The sequence below is a fragment of the Rhinopithecus bieti genome, unplaced genomic scaffold (genome assembly GCF_001698545.2).
Source record: "Rhinopithecus bieti isolate Rb0 unplaced genomic scaffold, ASM169854v2 scaffold_33940, whole genome shotgun sequence".
NCBI lineage: Eukaryota > Metazoa > Chordata > Mammalia > Primates > Cercopithecidae > Rhinopithecus > Rhinopithecus bieti.
The window spans coordinates 835,373-857,715 of NW_016814565.1; the positions used below are offsets into that span (position 1 = coordinate 835,373).

The 22,343-nt window shown below is 41.6% G+C and overlaps 1 protein-coding gene across 3 annotated transcripts in view; it reads right to left on the reverse strand.

The window, feature by feature from the left end:
* The window catches only part of MYPN (myopalladin), a 102,934-nt gene that overhangs the window by 33,650 nt on the left and 46,941 nt on the right, over nt 1–22,343 (reverse strand). For 2 of the 3 annotated variants that reach the window (XM_017851438.1, XM_017851441.1), the window contains 6 exons: nt 19,854–19,995; nt 16,709–16,732; nt 12,779–12,895; nt 11,936–12,305; nt 4,307–4,897; nt 3,499–3,637 (listed from right to left, as the gene is read on the reverse strand). In XM_017851438.1, coding sequence (XP_017706927.1) covers nt 3,499–3,637; nt 4,307–4,897; nt 11,936–12,305; nt 12,779–12,895; nt 16,709–16,732; nt 19,854–19,995 — 1,383 coding nt within the window. The remainder of the gene's footprint in view (nt 1–3,498; nt 3,638–4,306; nt 4,898–11,935; nt 12,306–12,778; nt 12,896–16,708; nt 16,733–19,853; nt 19,996–22,343) is intronic. The other variant, XM_017851440.1, reaches the window with a different exon arrangement.

A 22,343-nucleotide genomic window follows, 5' to 3' on the forward strand; every position in this document is an offset into this window, starting at 1 on the left:
AAGCAGGGGTGTGAGAGGACCAAATAAAGAGATGGGAAAGTTTCCAGAGAAATGAGGTCAAGGAGGAAAGCTGGAATAAGACATTAGCTGGGGGTAGAGGGGTGGGAAATGGAGATTAGAAATTAACAATCAATCAACATAGCTAGTTAACAAATACTTACTGGGTGCAGAACTTCATGCTAAGTCATGTATGAATTAAAATCATTTGTCATGAAAGCTCCATTATGCTTTGCGATCCTGGATTCCTTTTTTTAAATTTTTTTGTTTTTGAGGCACAGTCTTGCTCTGTCACCCAGACTGGAGCTCAGTGGCACGATCTCGGCTCACTGCAACCCCCACCTCCTAGGTTCAAGTGATTTTTCTGCCTCAGCCTCCCACGTAGTTGGGACTACAGGCACCCACCACCACACCCATCTAATTTTTGTATGTTTAGTAGAGACGGGGTTTCACTGTTGGCCAGGCTGGTCTTGAATTTCTGATCTCAAGTGATCCGCCTGTCTCGGCCTCCCAAAGTGCTAGGATTACAGGCCTGAACCACCATGCCCGGCCGTGATCCTGGATTCCTTTGACTTTGTAGACTCACCACTCTAACTTAAACCATTTAGGTTTTATCGATATCCAGTCAAGATCCACTGGTGATGAATGGTACTCTTCAGAATAGGAAACGATGCAGCCTAAAATCTAGAAATAAGGAAACCTTTCTCTTGGCTTATCCCCAACTCAAAGACACTTGGTTGTAAGTTTAGAAAGCTAAAAATTTTAATAAATATGAGCCTCTGAAAGGATGGCACCTTCTCATTTCACAAGGTTCTAAGAATCAACAAATGTTACTTGCTAATTGTAAATATATAAGTTAACGAGTTAAAGGGCAAAGACTGAACTATCACAACAGAGAAACACAAAGCAGTAGATACATCAAAGGAAAACCATTTTAAAACATAATTTATAAATCTGAGTTCTGGGGAGAAAATTGGTTATAGTCAGTAATATTCATTGTTCAAAGACTTCTGATTTATTTTCATGCTCTGCACAATGTGTTAATGCTAGATTATGCAAATGTTCTAGGACAGTTTATTCTTTATTTACTTAGAACTAAAATAAGGCAAGAGAACCCAGCTTTCTGGACCTAAAAATTTTCAAAGCAAAACAAATGCATACTCTTCCGAAGGAATCATTTGCACCCCCTTCCCATGTGTGTAGGCTGATATGGGAGTAAGAACACAGATTGTTTTCATGCCTGTGACCCCGGACGCAGGCCTAGATCAATACATAGGTGTCTCTTCATAATTTTTCTCTGCTTGTCTAATGTTTTTACACTTTCCTAAGCTGACTTTCTTCTTAACTTCACCAGCGTGGGTCACAGTATATTTTAGACAGTTCTTCACGACGTTTTTACTGTCATTTCCCAAGGCAGCAATGGATAAAACAATATAATATGATCATCATTTTATTTCCCAAAACTTCCTCAGAGTCAACATCTGCCATCCAAATGCAAGCACTCCATCTCAGACAGCTCCTACCTTCCCAAATTTCATTTATGCAGCTTGGATTTCATTATCCATGGCATGGAACATAGTCTAAGATCAATTCTGTAATTAACCAACTGTAATAATTCTCAGAATAATAATTCTCAGAAGAATGACACATGTCACAAATATTCAGATGAGTGTGTTGAGATGCTTTTAGAGACTTTCCTAGTTCCTGCGATTAGTCCAGAAGTTAATTCATGATGGAGGTTTAAGAGAGATTTCCACTGGATTTATGGCATTCAATTTGTGGAATTTCACGTTTACATGTACACACATGTCAGGTAACTAAGAGAAAAACCCTTCTTTCCCCTGAGTTGGGCAATGGGGTATCCTGGATCTACCTACAGAGTAACTATAAAAGTAAAATCAAACAGCGTATGTACTGAGCTAGCATTGTTTTTACAAGGCTCTAATTGCTTGCTCTCCCAGTTGTAAAAGACATAGGCTGAATACAGCTATGATTACAATGACTTAGAAGGATTAATAACCACAAGTGTGGTGACAGTATTATAGGAAAACAAATCTGCATTAGATAGAGCAACATTTATAGGGCTTGAAGGTAACTGTTCTCATAAAACTGAAAACGCTGCAGCATTTCAGGGAAAATGTGAGAGTATCCCGGAAACCATAGCTCTAGTTCCAGTTCCACTATTGAGCCTGTGCCTTAGTTTCTCTGTCTAGAAGATGGAAGAGAAGAACAGTGGCGTTGGTATTTGCTTCCCAGAAATAGATGAAATTTGGTGAAATAATCCATGAAAAGTATACTCAGTTATGGCAAGTTTAACTATTCCCCTTAATAATTTTAAGTGAATTTTTAAAAGGTTTTAAGCACCACATTTTCAAAAGAATCCACTCAGTATAAGTTGCTCAATATATAACACAATTGCAAACTACCGTATATCCATGGCTCCACTGGAAGTAAGAGACAGAAACACTAAGGAAAACAGCATGTGCTCCGGGAAATCGGGAACTTTGTTTCTAGGAGTTCACAAATTCCACAATATTTGGCATATTGTATTGACTGAAATTTTGTTATATTTTTGTCAGTTCCCATCTTGGGAAATAAACCAAGAGTTAGATTATTAAAATGTAAACCTGCATTAAAAATAACCATGTGATTCTCAAAAGCAAAAATAAATGCCTCAAATCAGAACATGTTCAGTCTATCTTTCTTTTGTTTGAATGATGCTCGCAGGTGGCTTTCCTGTCTTTCCTTTGGTGTAAGCATTTACTAGAAAGCAAAGAGTTGTACAGGTTGAACCACAGGAAATTGTCTAATGGCTATTTCACATGATTCAACCTAATATAAGGATTGAGAGGTACTGGTGACCAAACTTTTAAGCACATTAGATTGAAGATTAGACAACTTAGAACCCCAGAGTTCCTTAAAGTCTAGGTCATAGGCTGGGTGTGGTGTCTTACGCCTGTAATCCCAGCACTTTGGAAGGCTGAGGCAGGATTGCTTGAGCCCAGGAGTTTGAGACAAGACTGGGCAAAATGGCAAGACCCCTGTCTCTACAAAAAATTAAAAAATTAGCTGGGCACGTAGTCTCAGCTACTTGGGAGGCTAAGGCAAGAGGATCGCTTGAGCCTGGGAGGTCAAGGTTGCAGTGAGCCATGATCGTACCACTGCACCCCAGCCTGGGTGACAGAGCGAGACTTGTCTCAAAAAACTTTAGATTGTAAACTGGGCTGAGGATTGCTGGGATTCATAATAGATTGTCTGCTCTCTTCTTTAATGTATCCTATTCTAGGTAAATACATGTAAACAAGTAAACTGATTTAACTACTGGGAGAATTAAGAACTACAGATCCACACAGGCAGATTTCTTTGGTTAGTCTGTGCTCTACCATCTGAGCTGCAACATCAGCCTCACTGAGGTTACCTGAGTATCCGAGGACTGAATCAAGCAAAATTATATTCCTTACAATAAAATTTCAATAAACCTTCTGAATCCAACAATCTTACCTGCTGGTTTGGTCTGACATCACTGAAATTTATTTTTTTCCCCAAGTCTCGAATCACCGCGTTCTTAGTTTCACGAATGTGATCATCACTCACTGGTTGAGGAGACTTTGTATTTTTCTTCACTAATCCCTGGGACGGCCTGTAAGATAAATCCACACCCGACACACCCATGAAAAGCACTGGCCAGGGTGAAAAGGCCTAGAAATCAGAATGGTTGAAGTGACAACCAGAAACCAGCAGTCATTAGGCACTTAGGGAATTAAGCCCTGTGCAGAGAATCAGTATTTGTAAAGGTCTTTTTGATATTTTAATTAAAACAAAATTTTTTTGAAACAGAGTCTCACTCTGCCACCCAGGCTGGAGTGCAGTGGTGCAATCTCGGCTCACTGCAAACTCTGCCTCTTGGGTTCAATGATTCTCCTGCCTCAGCCTCCCGAGTAGCGGGGATTACAGGCATGCACCAACATGCCCAGCTAATTTTTTGTGTTTCTCCTAGAGATGGGGATTTCACCTTGTTGCCTAGGCTGCTGTCAAACACCAGACCTCAAGTGATCCACCTTCCTTGGCCTCCCAAAGTGCTGGGATTACAGGCGCGAGCTACCACACCTAGCCTGATATTTTAATTATTAATAATCATTCAAAGTAATCATCTCCTTTGTCCTGAAGTGTTCCACATCCATTCTGTGTCTAAGAGAATAAGATTATCTAGGAATCCACAAAATGAGAGTCCTGTCCCAGATCAAGCTATTCACTGCACATATCGCCTCTTAACTAGCATCTTACATCAAGAAACCCCAATGACACTTACATGGATGGTGCACTTCTAGGCAGCCCCATGGCATTTGTGGGTGGGATGGAAGGGAGAGAAGGCAGAACAGAGCTGAGAAAAGCCACTGGGTTCTGAATCCGGCTGGTAGGAGAGACAGGAGTTGGGGACACACAGCGGGGCTGAAACTGGTTTCCGCTGGGGATGGAAAATGTGAGTGGTGGTGGTGTTGGCTCTGTTGGGCCTGGTGGGGGTGGTTCATTTTGGATGGAAAGCCCTCCTGGAGATTTGGTTTGCATGGAGGGGTGAGACACTAAGAGGCTTTCTTTGCTCGCTGTCCTCTGAATAGTTTGAGGAGTGCTGCTCAAAGTGAACACTGGAGAGCTGGAAGGGGCCACAGTTGCTGCGGTGGTGTTCGTGGAGGGGAAGAAATGCTTCGGCCGGGCCAAGCTGAACGTCTGTGATGAAGGAGCCTTCACCTGCTTACTGGATGTTGTCACCGCTGGGGGAGCAGTGGAGTTCAAAACACTCATGTTGAAAGGAAACTCCTTAGGAGATGAAGGAGATGGGTTTTGCAACTGGTGTTGTTCCAGTAAGACTTGGTTATGAAGCTGTTGTAACTGAGTGGAATCACTGTACACAAAACAAGGGTAAACAAGGGTGGAGAGAGAGAAGGAAATGTGTTATTATCGGCCTCACCTTTCAAACAATGTACAGACAAACTGTTTATAACTTGATGATAGGCGGGGCACGGTGGCTCATGCCTGTAATCCCGGCACTTTGGGAGGCGGAGACAGGGGGATCACTTGAGTCCAGGAGCTTGAGACCAGCCTGGGCAACGTGGTGAAACTCTGTCTCTACAAAAAAAAAAAAATTTTATATATATATGAGGCCGAGGTGGGAGGATTGCTTCAGCGATCCCAGGAGGATCCCAGGAAGATCACTTGAGATCCCAGGCTTGAGCCTGGAGGCGGAGATTGCAGCGAGTCCTGATCGTGCCACTGCACTCCAGCCTTGGTGACAGAGTGAGACCTGTCTCAATAAATAAATAAAATAAAATAAAATAAAATAAAATAAAATAACTTGACCCTAATAAAGAACACACAACCAGAGTGGCAAAAATCAGCTGACCAATAATTGGTGAGTTTGTCTTTCCTTCTTTCCAAGGGCGTCATTGACACTGTATTCTTTGTATTGTGACCTTTGAGTTGTGCAACAAAGAGTTTATAAATTGGAAAAGAGAAATAGAGACAATGTTTCTCTTGTAGGCAGTGCTGAGAGTTCTGATGACTAGCGAAAAGTATCCCAGCTTCAGAACAGAAGGCACTGAGCTACACACCAGTGTGAGTTACTGAAAAGGGCCGAATTCTCCATAAGAACATGCTGTATTCTCCACTCTGCCTTGTTTTAGAGCAGACCTTAACAAAGAAGCCAGATGTGTCTCAGAGGGGTTTCTCATTCTCTTGTGATGACAAACCTTTATAGATAAGGTGACCATATGTCCCGACACATTCAGGAAGGTCCTGGTTTAACATCTTTTCCTGGCATCATTATTTTGTTTTGTTTTGTTTTGAGACAGGGTCTTACTCTTTTACCCAGGCTGGAGTGCAGTGGTGCGATCTCCGCTCACTGCAACCTCTGCCTCCTGGGTTCAAGCGATTCTTGTGCTTCAGCCTCCCAAGTAGCTGGGACCACAGGTGTCTGCCACCATGCCCGGCTAAATTTTGTATTTTTAGTAGAGACAGGGTTTCACCATTTTAGCTAGACTGGTCTTGAACTCCTGACCTCAAATGATCTGCCCGTCTTGGCCTCCCGAACTGGTGGGATCACAGGCGCGAGCCACCGTGCCTGGCCCTGACATCATTATTAATAGAAGTCACTTTCACTCTCAGAAATGTCCTAATTTGAATGATGATTATTTGCTCACCCTGATTATAAACCTTGCCTTAGACTTTTATTGTTCCTAAAAGGAGAAAGATCAAACTGGAAGCAGTTTCTCCATTTATAGAACCTGAGTCACAGAGGCATCACATGATTTGCCTTAATGGTCCGTTGAATTAAATGGTCTGTTGAATTCAGTGGTCTATTAAATTTCTCTTCATGAAAGAGTTCTTTTTTAACAAAGTGTAATGAAAATGTCTTAAAATCATATATGCATAAAGTCATTAAGGCTGCCAAACTTTGATGTTTAGGAGAATCTACTCTTGAATGAGTAACCACAGGAGGACCCATATGTGGGATCACAGTGCTTCAGGACCACTAATTATATGATCTTTATTTTATTTTTATTTTTTAATTATTTTAGGCAGTCTTACTCTGTCACCTAGACTGGAGTGCAGTGGCACAATCGCGGGTCACTGTAGCCCCGACCTCCTGAGTTCAAGTGATCCTCCTGCCTTAGCGTCCCAAGTAGCTGGGACCACAGGTGCGCACCTCCTGGCCCCGCCAATTTTTATAGTTTTTGTAGAGTTGGGGGTCTTGTCATGTTGCCCAGGCTGGTCTCAAACACCTGAGCTCAAGCAATTTGCCTGCCTTGGCCTCCCAATTTGCTAGAATTACAGGCATGAGCCACTGCGCCTGGCCGGTTTTATGTTCTTTGGAAATATGTGTTGCTTTTGGGACACAGAGACTCTGCATTATAAGGAATACAAAAGAAATTATTAAGGATTTTGAATTCTGAAGATAAAATGCCAAACAACAAACTTGAGATACTGTATCAAGTACTTTTGAAAACAGTTTTGGCAATGACAATTTCTGGCAGTGTGTGCTGGAGCCAGTTCACTGGCTTTGAAGAACAGATAGTGCACATCTCATTTCAACTACCCATTCGATGACTTTCTCTTAGTAGCTTGAAATTGGTGCAAATGCTAAAAATCAGGGCTTTCTCTCCCCTGTCGGTCATTGAACACTTTCCAGTGCATCACTGACTTGGAAAACTAATTCTGAGTAAATCTGCTGTGGTTTTAGCAGCAGTCACTGTGCTGGTTGCACATTTGAATCACCTGGAGACTGTAAAAGACAAATGAACCTTGCTGATTTAGGCACCTGCTCAGTTAATTTACCTGCAATGGAATTCAGACAGAGTTATTATTATCTTTTCAAATGTAGGTCAGTCATTCTCAAACTTTACTGGGCCTCAGAATCCTCTGCAGGGCCTGTTAAAACACAGGTTTCTGGCCCCCATCCCTAGAGTTTCTGATTCGGCAGGTGTGGGGTGGAGCCTGGGAGTCTGCATTCCAACAAGCTTCCAGGTGATGCTGATGTGGCGGGTCTGCCTACCACAAGGCCCCAGCTGATTCTCACAGTCACCCAGGACTGAGAACCGCTGCCCTAAAGAAACACTTGGCCCCATAGCATAGACTTTCCTAGTATATTCTGACCTTTGTCTGACATGTATCTCACTTTTAAATGTTAATTATTGTGTTTTCCTGGTGTAGCGGGTGAGTGGTAGGGAGTGGGGAAGAATTGCAACTCAGGGTTGTTACTTTCTTTTTCTTTTTTCTCTCTTTTTGAGACAGAATCTTGCTCTGTCACCCAGGCTGGAGTGCAGTGGCATGATCTCAGTTCACTGCAAACTCTGCTTCCTACGTTCAAATGATTCTTCTGCCTCAGCCTGCCGAGTAGCTGGAATGACAGGCATGCGCCACTATGCCTGGCTAAATTTTGTGTTTTTAGTAGAGACGGGGTTTCACCATGTTGGCCAGGGTAGTCTAGAACTCCTGACCTCAAGTTATCCACCTGCCTTAGCCTCCTAAAGTGCTGGGATTACAGACGTGAGCCACCGCGCCCAGCCGAGGTTATTTCTCTAACTCTAGACCAGTGGTTTCCAAACTGGCTGCACATTAAAATAATCTGATTCAATTTAGATGGAAGGCATAAATATTTTTTAAAACCTCCAAATTTTATTCTAGAGTGTGGCCAGGATAAGGAATCACTGCTCTAGACAGCTTAATATTCAATCTGAAATTTCAAAGTCAGGCTTTGATGATACAAGGTTTAAAAATGATGGCTTCCCTTTCTGTTGCAATTTTAAGATCTACTTTATCTCTATTTTCCATATGAATAGCAAATAGAAGGAACAAGCAGAAAATTGTATCCTTGAGAAGACTGAGTCAATATATTTTAATGCAAAATGTGTGAGGTTAAACCAATGAGGTTAAAACTAGCAAGAAAAGGTTGTAGGCATGTAGATTTACAAAGGGTGTGTGTATGTGTGAGTGTGGTGAATATATATATTCATATCTATACTAATGTAAACATATGTATACACAAGAGAAAACTTAAGGAAGGCAAAGAATATTAAAGAATTATATAGTGCCGAGAACTATGTTTCTAGAGGGTGTCACTACATGATTTATTAGAGAGACGTCTTATGTTAATTGGAAGTCTCATGCGGCAGACACTGCTGTCTACTTAATTCCTCCCTTGTAAAAGAACCCGATTTTGTTTATGGTGGCAATATGTGCAGCTAAAGACTGCACTTCCAGCCTCCTTTGCAACTAATGTCTCATCTGCCTAAATTCTGGCCAAAGAGGCAGAAGCAGAAAATTTTGGTTGAAACCTCTAAGAAGTCTCCTTAGAAGAGATTCTAACATCAAGAGTGATGTCTGGGTGCAGTGGCTCACACCTGTAATCCCAGCACTTTGTAGATGTGGTGACTTGATCACCATCAGCTGTCTTGGGCCATGAGGGGACCTAGGGAAAAAGCCAGTGTTTGGGATGGCAGAGCAGAAAGACAGAAGGAGACTGGATTCTTAATGACCATGGAACCAACATTCATAGCCCCAGACTCCCTGTCTACTTTCTTTATATGAGAGAAAATAAACCCTCAAGTATTTAAACCCTGTTAGTTTGGGTTGTCTGCAACGTGAAGCTCAACTTAATCCTAACTGACATACCTGAGGACTGAACTCTGACCTTTTTGTATGCTCAAATCCTATCCTAAGGGACCTAGGGAAAGTCACTTCTAAAACAAGCCATAGCCATAAAATCTCATGAAACAGGTCTTTTTTTTTTTTTTTTTAGAAAGAATCTCATTCTGTCACCCAGGCTGGAGTGCAGTGGCGCAATCTCGGTTCATCGCAACCTCTGCCTCCTAGGTTCAAGCAATTCTCCCACTTCAGCCTCCTGAGTAGCTGGGATTAAAGGCATGCGCCACCAAACCTGGCTAATTTGTAACAGGCCTTTTTGACCCACTGTATGGTGGTTTTCTTCTCATCCCGACTCTGGCATGGCATCACGTGACCAACAGCAGACTCCCTTATTTTAACTTAAACATTCCTTTCTACTGACTCCAAGTTTTCAGACAAAACTTAACTCTTTCAATTGCCAACCACAGAATCCCCAGCCCCACCTATGACTGGTAAGTCCCTGCTTTGCCATGTCCTGCATTTTGGGGCCAAACCAATGTTTATCTTCTTGTATTGATTTATGATTTTACCTGCAATTCTTGTGTTCCTGAAATGCATAAAACCAAACTGCAACCTGACTGCCTTGGGTGCACTTTCTCTGGACCTCTGAAGACTGTGTTTCCCTGGGTCGTAGTCACTCATATTGACTTAGAATAAACCTCTTTAAATCTGTTGGCAGAATTTCTTTTTTCCATCGTACTATGTATGGCCCCTAAAACTGTTACCGGGGAAGAGACAGTCCTACAAAGGAAGCAATTCCCCAGGAGGTTGTTTGGGGTTACCTGTCCCCTGTAACTCCCTTCTCTGAGAACTTCTCCCACCTACAGTTTCTTCCAAACATAAATCCTCTAACAGTTGAGTGTACTGGGGGAGGGGGCAGGAGGTCACCTGACCAGCCTGGACCAACTAGAATTGGGAGTTGAGCTGCTGAGATTGATTTAGTTAACAGTGGTACTTGACACAGATTATGATGTGGAATGGGGACATGGCCATGATGGGCCACTTATGAACTGATGGGTCTTCAAAGAGAGAAGAATGGATCAGATAAGTAAAGAGGAAACAAGGAGATGCTCATGTAGACAGAGGGCGAACCAGTCGCACAAGCTCTAGCAGACAGAGGCTGGACTGACCTGTGATCCTGAGATGACAGGTGAAGAGGCCCAGCTCCTACCTCTCCAGTTCTTCTCCTGCAGGGCTTGGTTCTGTTTGGCTTACCCATTTCTGCCTATATCCCTGCAGTAACCTCTTCCCCTCTTTTTACTTTAAGTGGATTCCTGTTTCCTGTGACTGACAGGACTTTGAGGGGACTGAGACATTTCCGGATGTCACTTGCTTAGAGGCATGTTTCACAACATTGAATCTTATGTCCAGAATTTTGCCGTATATGGTTTAGAATATAAACTAAACACGAATGACTTCCAGTGAACATCTCATGGTGATGAGCAAGCCACAGTGGGTGCACTGGTGCTGTAGATTTTGATGTTGATATTTAAAAGTTTTTGTAATTAGAAACAATTTTTTATGAATTTGATGTGTGGATGAAACAGGAAATAATAGCAATATCATGCCCTGTATTTGCTATGTTGTGGATGGACATTTTAAACATTGTAACATGGCTTTCTTTTTCTTTTTTTTCTTTTGAGACGGAGTCTCGTTCTGTCACCCAGGCTGGAGTGCAGTGGCACGATCTTGGCTCACTGCAAGCTCCACCTCTTGGGTTCACACCATTCTCCTGCCTCAGCCTCCCAAGTAGCTGGGACTACAGGCGCCCACCACCATGCCGGGTTAATTTTTTGTATTTTTAGTAGAGACGGGGGTTTCACCATGTCAGCCAGGATGGTCTTGATCTCCTGATCTTGTGATCTGCCCACCTCAGCCTCCCAAAGTGCTGGGATTACAGGCGTGAGCCACCGCGCCCGGCCGTGATTGCAACACGGCTTTCTAGGGAGTCAGGACAACAACCACAGTAGGCTCCTGAGTTGAGTCAGAAAATCATGACCACTTCTTTATCCTACTATATTTATCCAGCAGCAGCGCGGAACTATCTAAAAAATACTAAATAACTTTTCTATAATGACTACAGAAGCTTAAATTGAAGCAGAAATGAGAAATATAAGGATGAAATTACAGACTGTAAAGACGATCAGATACAAAAAACGTCTTTATAAGAGAAGCACAGAAGTGCTTTACCTGGGGCCTCTAATGTCAGAATGTCAGACAAATGTTTCTGAATTAGTTTAAGTGCAACATTGCTTGGAGGTAGAATATTAATTAAGGATAATAGTGATAGTGTGCTTCTATTAATGTAAGGATGTACATTTGGCAAAACATTTAATGTGTATTTTCTCATTTGGGAATTCCCCTTTTTGGTTCTTTTTTTTTTTTTTTTTCCCCTGGACAAGTCTTGCTCTGTCACCCAGGCTGGGGTACAGTGGTACAATCACAGCTCACTGTAGCCTGAAACTCCTAGGCTCAAGTGATCCTCCTGCCTCTGTCTCCCAAGTAGCTAGAACTATAGGTATGCATCACCATGCCTGCTAATTTTTTTACTATAAATTTTTTTCTTTTAGAGACAGGGGTCTCACTATTTTTCCCAGGCTGGTCTCAAATTCCTGGGCTTAAGCGATCCTCCTGCCTCGGTCTCCCAAAGTGCTGGGATTACAGGTGTGAGCAACTGTGCCTAGCTGAGTTCCATTATTTTAAGATCAGACTCAAGAAAAGATCATAGAAGCTCCTGGTTATTCATCCTACTTTTACTTACAGTTTGGGTTTGGCCAGAACTGGAGGGGCTCTTTGACGGGGAAGAAGGCTCTGGGATTTTGCTGCCTGTCCGTTGAACCTCTCCTGGAAAGAATCGGGCCTGGTCTGTCTGGTGGTCACCACGCCACCCTCAGAGGATGCTTCACTTCCTTTATCATCTTCAGGCAGGTTGAAGTGCACACGAAGCCCAATCCTAGAGCTGGACCGGGGCTCGTTGTGGTTCACCAGAACTCCCTCGAGTTTGGGTTTGGGGGGTTGTTCCACAGACGGAGGCTCTGAGTGGGGTGGGGAGGGCTGTGGCTCAATAGCAGCCAGGTTGGTGGTGGAGTTGGCTGAGTGAAGAGACCCATCGTTGCTGAGGTCCTCATTTCCTGAAAGGACAATAACAGGACCTGAGTTGTCAGCCACTGCAAGCCTGAACTGGGGCATGTGCACAAATGGGAAAGTGTTCACACCAGATGAATGTATGAACGGGAAATGCTTGTCAAAACAGATCATCATTGGGGCATTAAAGAATGGTAAGGATACAGGAAAAAAATTAAATTAAAATAAAATACTAAATTTAAAGTATAAATACCCCTTTGGAAAGAAATTTAGAAATTTATTGAGGAGATGTTCTCTTAGGAAATATAATGGCGACAGCAGGGTAATTGCGGTGGTGGCTGTAAGTGCAATAAGAAATGGAAGACTGGACACTGTTCAAGAACATTTTCCTCAATAATTCAAATCTTTTGGGAGAGCCAAGCCAGCTTCGTATGAAAACAGTAAGGAATGGTAACACGAAGTCTGCATATTCACACTCAAAGTCACAGTCTAAACTGTTCTGGCATTAAAGGGTCCTTACCTCTCACATGCAGCTGTGCAATGCTTGACACTGTGCCGTATTTGTTGCTTGCAGTACATGTGAAACACCCAGAATCTTCTGCAAACACCTCAGCAATGACCAAGGTGCAAATCTCCTCTATATGCCAGTGAAACAGAATGGTTACTGACTTAATTATGAAAATAGAATTATAGAATTTACTGATATCAGATGATGATTCTACAAAGTCAATATAAGAAGCCAGTTATATTAATTCTTTGAAAACAATTGGTCAAAACAATTATTTGATTGAATTGACTGATTAGTAGGCAAAATTAGTCAAAGAATGTAGAAACAATAACTCCATGCAGACAGGCCAAGTATTGACAGGGGAATTTTTTTTTTTTTTATAGACGGAATCTTGCTCTGTCACCCAGGCTGGAGTGCAGTGGCAAGATCTCGGCTCACTGCATCCTCCACCTCCCAGGTTCAAGTGATTCTCCTGCCTCAGCCTCCCGAGTAGCTGGGACTACAGGCGTGTGCCACCCGCTAATTTTTGTCTTTTTAGTAGAGATGGGGTTTCGCCATGTTGACAGGCTGGTCTTGAACTCCTGACTTCAAGTGATCCGCCCGCCTCGGCCTCCCAAAGTGCTGGGATTACAGGCGTGAGCCACCATGCCCGACCTGACAAGGGGATTTTGTAAAAATTGTTACATATTATGGATTCTCAGATAATCTTCTATTCTTATGTCATCAGTACAGATGGCAAAAATCGAAATGAATGACAATAAACTTTTGAAAATCACAAAACAAACTAGGAGTCAAAGGAAAAGGAAATTTCTGTGAAATTAAAGAACTAATAAAACATTTTCTAAACCTAGGTCTCTCGCTATTTCCCTGGGGAACTTTTGCAGTAAGATTATTTTAAACAAGGACCACAATTTAAAATTGGACAGCAAATATTTTGCTTTACTAGTAGTAAAGAAGTGATAGAGTAACTTGAAATTCTGGGTGAAAGAAGAGTGAAAGGCATTTCTACTTTTGTATCACTATGGTAAATCTTATGGATTACTCTGATACACTGTGAACAATGATCCTCTGTGAATGACTACAGAGGTGATTCCCAGGTAGAACCACATGACTGCCATCCAAAATTATTAAAGTTAGATATTCCTTGACAGCTAATAAAGAGGAGGTATAAGACAGTAGCATAAACCTCCAGTTATCACTCCATAGAAATGACATTAAAAACAAAATTATTAAAAAATAGTTGCATTAGGAGAAACTTGGCAGGCATCTCAGTGCTTCATGATAATTGAATTGAATTAACTAGACCATTTCTAGGAAATCTGGCTGGGGGGCATGGCAGGCAGTATTGAGTATTGCTGTTTGAACGCGTCCCCCAATATTCATGTGCTGGAAACAATTCCCAGTGTTTCAGTGTTGGGATGTGGAGCCTAAGGGGAGGTGTTTACGTCATAATGCCTCTGCCCTAATAAATGGATAAATGTTGTTATCATGGGAGTGGATTCGTCATGAAAGTAAGAATGGCCTCCTCTCTCCCTCCCTTCTCTTGTGCACTTGCTTTCTTGCCCTTCTGCCTTCTGCCATGGAATGACACAGCATGAAGGCCCTCATCAGATGCAGGCCCCTTGATCTTGGGCTTTCCAGCCTCCAGAACTGTAAGAAATAGATCCCTGTTCCTTATTAAAAATCACCCAGTTTCAGGTATTCTGTTATAGCAGCACACAGTGGACCAAGGCAAGTACCTACTCAGTAACTCTTCCTCCTCCTACCTCCTTGTTGATAGAACTTTGGCTTTGTCTACTCTACTTGGAGTGGTCATATGTTTTGAAGAAAGCTGGCCCCTCTCAGCCTCAGGTGGTAAATCATGACTGGTCTAAGCCAGTCAAGCTAACTCCATTCTTGTTAAGTGGTAGTTGAGACACATAATTCCAGTCAGTGTGATATTGAAACCATCACCACAGGGTTGATAAGAATTGCATGCTCGGTTCGGGAAAGAAATATAGTTAAGCGTTAATCAGGCTGCACTTTGACCCACTTCCTTTGTCACTTAAAGTCATACAGCACTAGATCCTGACCATCTGCATCTGCTTGTTCCCATAGATAGGATTTCTGACATTAGGATCATAAGACTATTTAAGAATTGATTTGCATCCGCGTTGTTGTTCCTATAGACAGGATTTTATTTATTTATTTATTTATTTATTTTTTGAGATGGAGTCTTGCTCTGTCACCCAGGCTGGAGTGCAGTGGCGTGATCTCGGCTCACTGCAAGCTCTGCCTCCCAGGTTCACACTATTCTCTCGCCTCAGCCTCCCAAGTAGCCAGGACTACAGGCACCTGCCACCACACCCGGCTAATTTTTTTGATTTTTTAAAGTAGAGATGGGCTTTCACCATGTTAGCCAGGATGGTCTTGATCTTCTGACCTCATGATCCACCTGCCTCGGCCTCCCAAAGTGCTGGTATTACAGCCATGAGCCACCGTGCCCAGCCTCTATAGACAGGATTTCTAACATTAGAATCATAAGGCTTCTATTTTTTTTGAGACAAGGTCTTGCTCTGTTGCCCAGGCTGGAGTGTAGAGGCATAATTTCCACTCACTGCAGCCTACACCTCCCAGGTTTGAGTGATCCTCCCACCTGAGCCTCCTGAGTAGCTGGGACCACAGACATACACCACCATGCCTGGCTAATTTTTAAGTTTTTGTAGAGGTGGGAGTCTCACTATATTGCCCAGGCTGGTCTTTAACTCGTGTGCTGAAGCGATCCTCCCACCAAAGTGTTGGGATCATAGGTGTGAGCTACTGTGCCCAGCCTCATAAGGTTTTTGTTTAGGATCTCTTAAGGCATTTTTTCAGACCATGAATTCCAGCAACTAGTTTGAAGACCCCCACAGAAGATCGAGATCAGCAATGAGAACATGGCTTCTTCATCTCCCGGTCCCATGACTTCACCCTGCACTTTTCAACCAACCAGTGATCTCCGCTCTTCAATCCACTCCAAAACCCTTAAAAATCCTAGCCCGGCTAATTTTTGTAAATTTAGTAGAGATGGGGTTGTATGTATGTTGGCCTGGCTGGTCTCGAACTCCCAACCTCAGGTGATCCACCTGTCTCAGCCTCCCAAAGTGCTGGAATTACAGGTGTGGGCCACCATGCCCAGCCTGAAGAGAGAATTATAGTAATGAGATCACAAACCAGCTTTCTCTGACAGGGTTGCAAATACAATCTGATTTTTCTGGGTGGCACAGAGAGGGCATTCGGATGTTTTTGCCCTGTTTTGTGAGTGACTTGAACTTTCTAAGTTCGCCTACTGTCACTTGTATTTCATCTTAGTATCCTCCCAACTAAATCAAATCACATCACAGATATTTTACCGAATCTCTGCAAGCTGCAAAATCTGATGATGCATAAGTTTTGAGATACCTAGGCTATGGAACTGAAATTCACCTAGCATTATAAAAATTGCTTTGCCTAGTTTTGAGAGGGCTCAAATGGCAGCCATTTATGGAGGAAAAGAAACACTTCTCAATAACCAAGACACACTTCTCAATGACCAAGAACCAACTGCATTCATATGAGGTATTAAATATATATTCCAGATTTGCACATGCTCCCCTCCTCTCCTCCTACAATAATAGCTATAGCTCATTTGGATGGCTTTTTTTTTTTTTTTTTTTAAGAACAGATGCTTTTTCTGTCACCCGGGTATTGTAGTGTCACGATCTTGGCTCACTGCAACCTCCACCTCCCAAGCTCAAGCGATTCTCCTGCCTCAGCCTCCCAAGTAGCTGGGATTACAGACATGCACCACCATGCCTGGCTAATTTTTGTATTTTCCTAAAACTTTATTTTCACTTTTATTCATCTCAGTGTAACTTCATTATGCATTCTTATATATATAAAATCACTCATATACTAATGAATTACAGTTGAAATCATCTTTACCTGGCTCTGCCATGGATCGAGGTTCTAAAAGAAAAAGAAAAGTAGAAGATTCTGAGCATTTATTTTCCTGAGAAACTACATGTTCATCAGAAGCCTTCTATATAATTTCACAGTCTCTTGCACACTCAGGAGTGATACAATAAGGTTATGTGACAATATTGAGTAAGATGACTTTAACAGGGGTAGGATGGATATTACAGAAAGGCAGCAAAAGACCAAAAACTGTTTTTTTTTTTTTTTTTTTTTTTTGAGACTGAGTTTTGCTCTTGTTGTCCAGGCTCGAGTGCAATGGCACGATCTTGTCTCACTGCAACCTCTGCCTCCTGGGTTCAAGCAATTCTCCTGCTTTAGCCTCCCAAGTAGCTGGAATTACAGGCATGTGCCACCACAACAGGTTCATTTTTGTATTTTTAGTAGAAACGGGGTTTCATTGTGTTGACCAGGCTAGTCTCGAACTCCTGACCTCAGGTGATCTGCCCACCTCACCCTCCCAAAGTACTGGGATTACAGGCATGAGCCACCGTGCCTTGCCCAAGAGCAACAATTAAATGATATTGCTTCCTCTTGAAATAAATCTGGGCTTCCACTTGGGGTACATAAACCTTAGCCAAGGACGTTTCCGAGTTAGCTCTATTTCAGAAATGACTTGCTTTTATTGGCATTCATTCAGCCTTACCTGAAAAAGGTTTGTGAAGACTGAGAGATTGTTCTTGGCTTTGGGCTCTGATATTCTAATAAAATGTACACTATACCTCCTGCTCTGAGGTTTCTAAGATTCAGAGCCTCAGGATAGATCAGAGTTTTTTCAAGAGTAGGTTTTGTTTTGTTTTGTTTTGTTTTGTTTTGTTTTTTGAGATAAAGTCTCGCTTTGTTGCCCAGGCTGGAGTACAGTGGCAAGACCTTGGCTCACTGCAACCTCCACCTCCTGGATTCAAGTGATTCTCCTGCCTCAGGCTCCTGAGTAACTAGGACTACAGGCGCCTGTCACCACACTCGGCTCATTTTTGTATTTTTAGTAGAGATGGGGTTTCACCATATTGGCCAGGCTGGTCTCAAACTTCTGGCCTCACGTGATCCGCCTGCCTCGGCGTCCCAAAGTGCTGGGATTAAAAGGTGTGAGCCACCATGCCCAGCCAGGAGTAGGTTCTTACCTTAAAATTCTTTGGGCTTCATGAAAATGCCCACGGTGGTACTGAATATAGGTGTTTAATTGATATTGAATTGCCAACACTCAAAAAGTAGTTGTTGAACTTAGTTTTAATCTTCTTCACTGGTAAACCCACTGAATTTTTTTTCTCTCTCTGTTTTTTTTTTTTTTGTTTGCTTGCTTTTTGTTTGTTCTGTTGCTCAGGCTGGAATGCAGTGGTGCGATCTCAGCTCACTGCAACTCTGTCTCCTGGGTTCAAGTGATTCTCCTGCCTCAACCTTCAGAGTAGCTGGGACTACAGGTGCATGTCACCACACCCGGCTGAGTTTTTGTTTTGTTTGTTTGTTTGTTTGTTTTGTTTTGTTTTGGTAGAAACAGGGTTTCACCATGTTGGCCAGGCTGGTCTCAAACTACTGACCTCAAATAATCCATCTGCCTTGGCCTTACATTACCTGCCTTACATTACAGGTGTAAGCCACTGTGCCTGGCATCTCTCAGTTTAAATGGCATTCAGAATATATTATTGTTGCTGCTACTGCCAATAAAACCTGACAGTAGCACTGATTCCTATGTCACACTGATCTAAGGACTACTGTTTTGTGATAGACAGAAAAAGATTAAGAAAAAAGCAAGTAACTCACCACAAAAAATGATGTGTGTGAGGTAATACATATGTTCATTAGCTCAACTTAGCCACTCCACAATGTATATATATTTCAAAACATCATGTTGTACATGGTAAATTGTAAAATTTTTATTAATCAATGTAAAAAATAAAAAATAAATAAACAAAAGTTATACATGTTCATTGTGGAGAAACTAAAAAAATACAGAAATGCAAAAGGAAGTAAAACAATTGACCCTAGACTCACTGCCCAGAGAAAGACTGCCAACATTTTAGCAAATTTCTTTCCCAAGTTTTTCTATAATAGATTGTTCTACATAGTTAATAAAACATATTTTTAAAAAGCAAGTATGTTGCAATGTAGTTTATGGCTGAAATGGGTCAAGGAGAAAGCACTGCATGACAAGGTGAAAGCATGGTGCAATAAGAAAAGAAGAACTAACTATGTAAATTTCTAAATAATTCTTACAATAAAAAAGAGCAAGAACCCAATGTGAAATAAAGAAATACAAAGACCTAAGTAAACATGAAAAAGAAAAGTTTCATCCCAGATTTAATTAGTGAAGTGCAGATTAAAACAAGTGTTCCCATTTTTGGCCTGTAAAGTTAGTGAAGATTTTTAATAAAATGGTTAACACTCATTGTTGGTGAAGGTGTGAGACGAAAGGTATTCCCATGTATTGTTGGTTGTAGTAGGATATAGCTAGGGCGACGTGTGTCCCAGTTCAACTGGGACAGACCTAGTTTATGCCTGGGATCCCTGTATAATTATTAATAGCATCCTCTTTCACTCCCCCAAAGCGTCTCAGTTTGGCTGATTAATTGTGTGATCATCCTAAATTTAGTTCAATCCTTTGGGGTGGCATTTTGGCAACATATTTTAAAAGCCTAAAAATGTAAATTTACAGCAGCAATTCTCGTACTAGAAATTTATTCCAGGGCAGTAACTGTAGATATTCACAGCTACTGGGGAGGCTGAGGTGGGAGAATCGCTTGAACGGAGGAGGTGGAGGTTGCAGTGAGCCGAGATCGCGCCACTGCAATCCAACCTGGGTGACAGAGTGAGATTCCATCTAAAAAAAAAAAAAAAAAAAGTAAGGAGGCTCTGTGTTTATTGACATTGAAAGGCGTTCATTAAATGTTGAGTAAATAATCAATTTACAAAAAAAGAATATGATGATTTTCTTTAGAAACTATGCATGGAAAATTTCTTGGAGAACATATACTGAAATATTAACAGGAGAATGACTACAGGTGTTTTTTATTTTATTCTCTTGACTGTATTTTAGTTAGTTGTTAAAAGTTATAAAATAAGTGTGTACAATAATTTCATAAAACAAAATATCAGAAAATAATTTAAAGCATTAACTTACTTTTCTGTAAAATCCTAAAATCTGGAGAATCTTCTATTAAAGTCCCTTCTCTGTACCACTCAACCTTAGGAGATGGAGCTCCTTTTACTCTGCATTCAAAGACAACCAGCTGACCCTCAGAAGCTGACAAATTTTGTAGCATCTATAATGATAAGAAGAATGTAGTTAGAACCAAAAAGTACACATTTTGTAATCTAGTCCCAGTGTTGAATTTTAGAAAAGATGCCATCTCCAAATTTGGATTTTCTCCAAAGCATCTATATCTCTAGCAGCTTCAGTTCTGTGGATGTGCATTCAAAAGTAGTTTTGAGAGCTTGTTTGGAGGTTCTAGCAGGGGAGCGCGGCTACTGCTATGCCCCTGACCGAAGACCGGTCCTCCTATATCAGGTATGGTCATCTTCTTCCACTGAGTGCACAGCTTCAGGAGGGACGCACATGGAGCAGGGAGGGAGGAAGAGGACACCCGCATAGCCAGCTGGATCAGCTGAATTAATTCTGTCAATGGGGTGACAGATGTCGCAGCCAGATCGCCCTCACATCCCAAAAGTAGGTTTGAAGACAGAATCATCTGAACTCATATAAAGCTTTTCCCTCACTCTTGTTTTCCTTTCTCTCTCTACCAATGCTAAGTAAATTTATTAAATATTAGGCAAGACATTTTGAGTAATGTAGCTACTTTTAATACAGTATCTTTGGGGTGGTTTTTTGTTGTTGTTTTGGTTTTGTTTTTGTTTTTGTTTTTTTTTTGGCGGTGGGGGGTTTTTTGTTTGGTGTTTTTTGTTTTTTTTTTTCTCTGAGACAGGGTCTCACTCTCTTTCCCAGGCTGTTGTGCAGTGTTGTGATCATTGCTAACTGCAGCTTCAACCTCCCAGGCTCAAGCGATCCTCTCACCTCAGCCTCCTGAATAGCTGGGACTAAAAAGGCACAGGTCACCACGCCTGGAATTTTTTTTTTTTTTTTTGATAGAGACAAGGTTTTGCCATGTTGCCCAGTCTGGTGTCGAACTTCTGGGCTCAAGTGATCCACCCGCCTTGGCCTCCCAAAGTGCTAGGATTACAGGCTTGAGCTGCCGCACCCGGCCTCAGTACCTCTGTTCTTAAATGCCCAAGTTGTGTTGGATTTCTAGAAATAATAATAATCTTTAAATCTGCAGTGAGTATCTACTAGATGTGTTCAACATAGGAGTGATGTATTAGTCCACAAAAGAATGTGGCTGCTCATAATGTGGAAGGGTTATATGGCCCTAGTAACTGGTTCTGTCTTCCTAGCTTTGCCTTGTTTACATTCTGCAGTCCTGGAAATTGATTTTCACTTTGCTATTTTGATTTCCTTATGTGGTCTTTACAGGATAGCCTCACTAATCCGTTGCGGAATAAAAGCAATCACAGTCTTTATAAAATCCTAGTCACACATACAGTCATATGTCACTGTAAAATATGTTGTAAATTTGAGAAGGAATCATTAAATGCTTTTCCACACTCCCACAATAAAAGGTTTACGGAGACCACTTTGAATTGTAAGATATCAGTGTATACTATACTAGACTCTAGAAGATAATAAAATGCACATTTTTTCACAACTAGTTTCTTATTCATCATGATTTGTGAGCTGAAAACCATACATTTCTTTTCTGTAGTTGGCAATTCATGTGATTATGAAATACTTCTTTGGTACATGTATTGGTATATTTTGTTTTCATTTGGCCCAAAGACTGTAAGCATAAAAGGTTATAATTAAACTTCCTCCAAAACTCTGTAAGCAACAAATGCTGCATGGCTTTCTATTATTACAATTTTTGGACCTGCATTTAGGAAATACTGGCTCTTGCTTCAGAGAAGGGGAAAGTCGATCGTTTTTTCTCTTTTGTCATTCGCTGTTACGAATATTTCGTTATTTTTTACAGTTCTTGTCTGAACAACTTATGATATTCTGTACTTGGTCCTATTGTACTTAATAGCATTTGTCTAAGGAGCATATGGGGCTGGGGAAAACCACATAGCAGTAGCTGTGTAAGAGACTTTCACCGCAGGGGTGTTATGCATTGATAATTGTGACAGCCAGGGGGCGCTGTAGTTCAACGCTAGTGTTTTATTCTGTCTGAGGTCCCAAATTTGTTTGCTGAAGTAATTCAAGATGGGATTAGCACCGAGTGGTTTCTGAATTAATAAAGAACTATTTGACCGAAAAATCTAATTATTCTTTGTCGTCCCAAAACATCTACTAATGACAAGAACAGAAAACAGGAAGCATCAGTAAATTTTGGGTGCTCCCGGCAAACTGGTATGTCCTCCACCCTGACCTCTGAGCAAATTGTGTGCTCAAATGGGAGCTTTGGGACCCATTGAAAACTTTAATGGCACTTAGACACCTTCCTGGAGCTTATACATAATAAAGTTTTCATTCCTTTACTGAGTACTGATGATGTGCCACACTGGAATGAGCTTCCATCACAGACATTAGGAGGCCCACTCCACACACTGTAGTATCTCA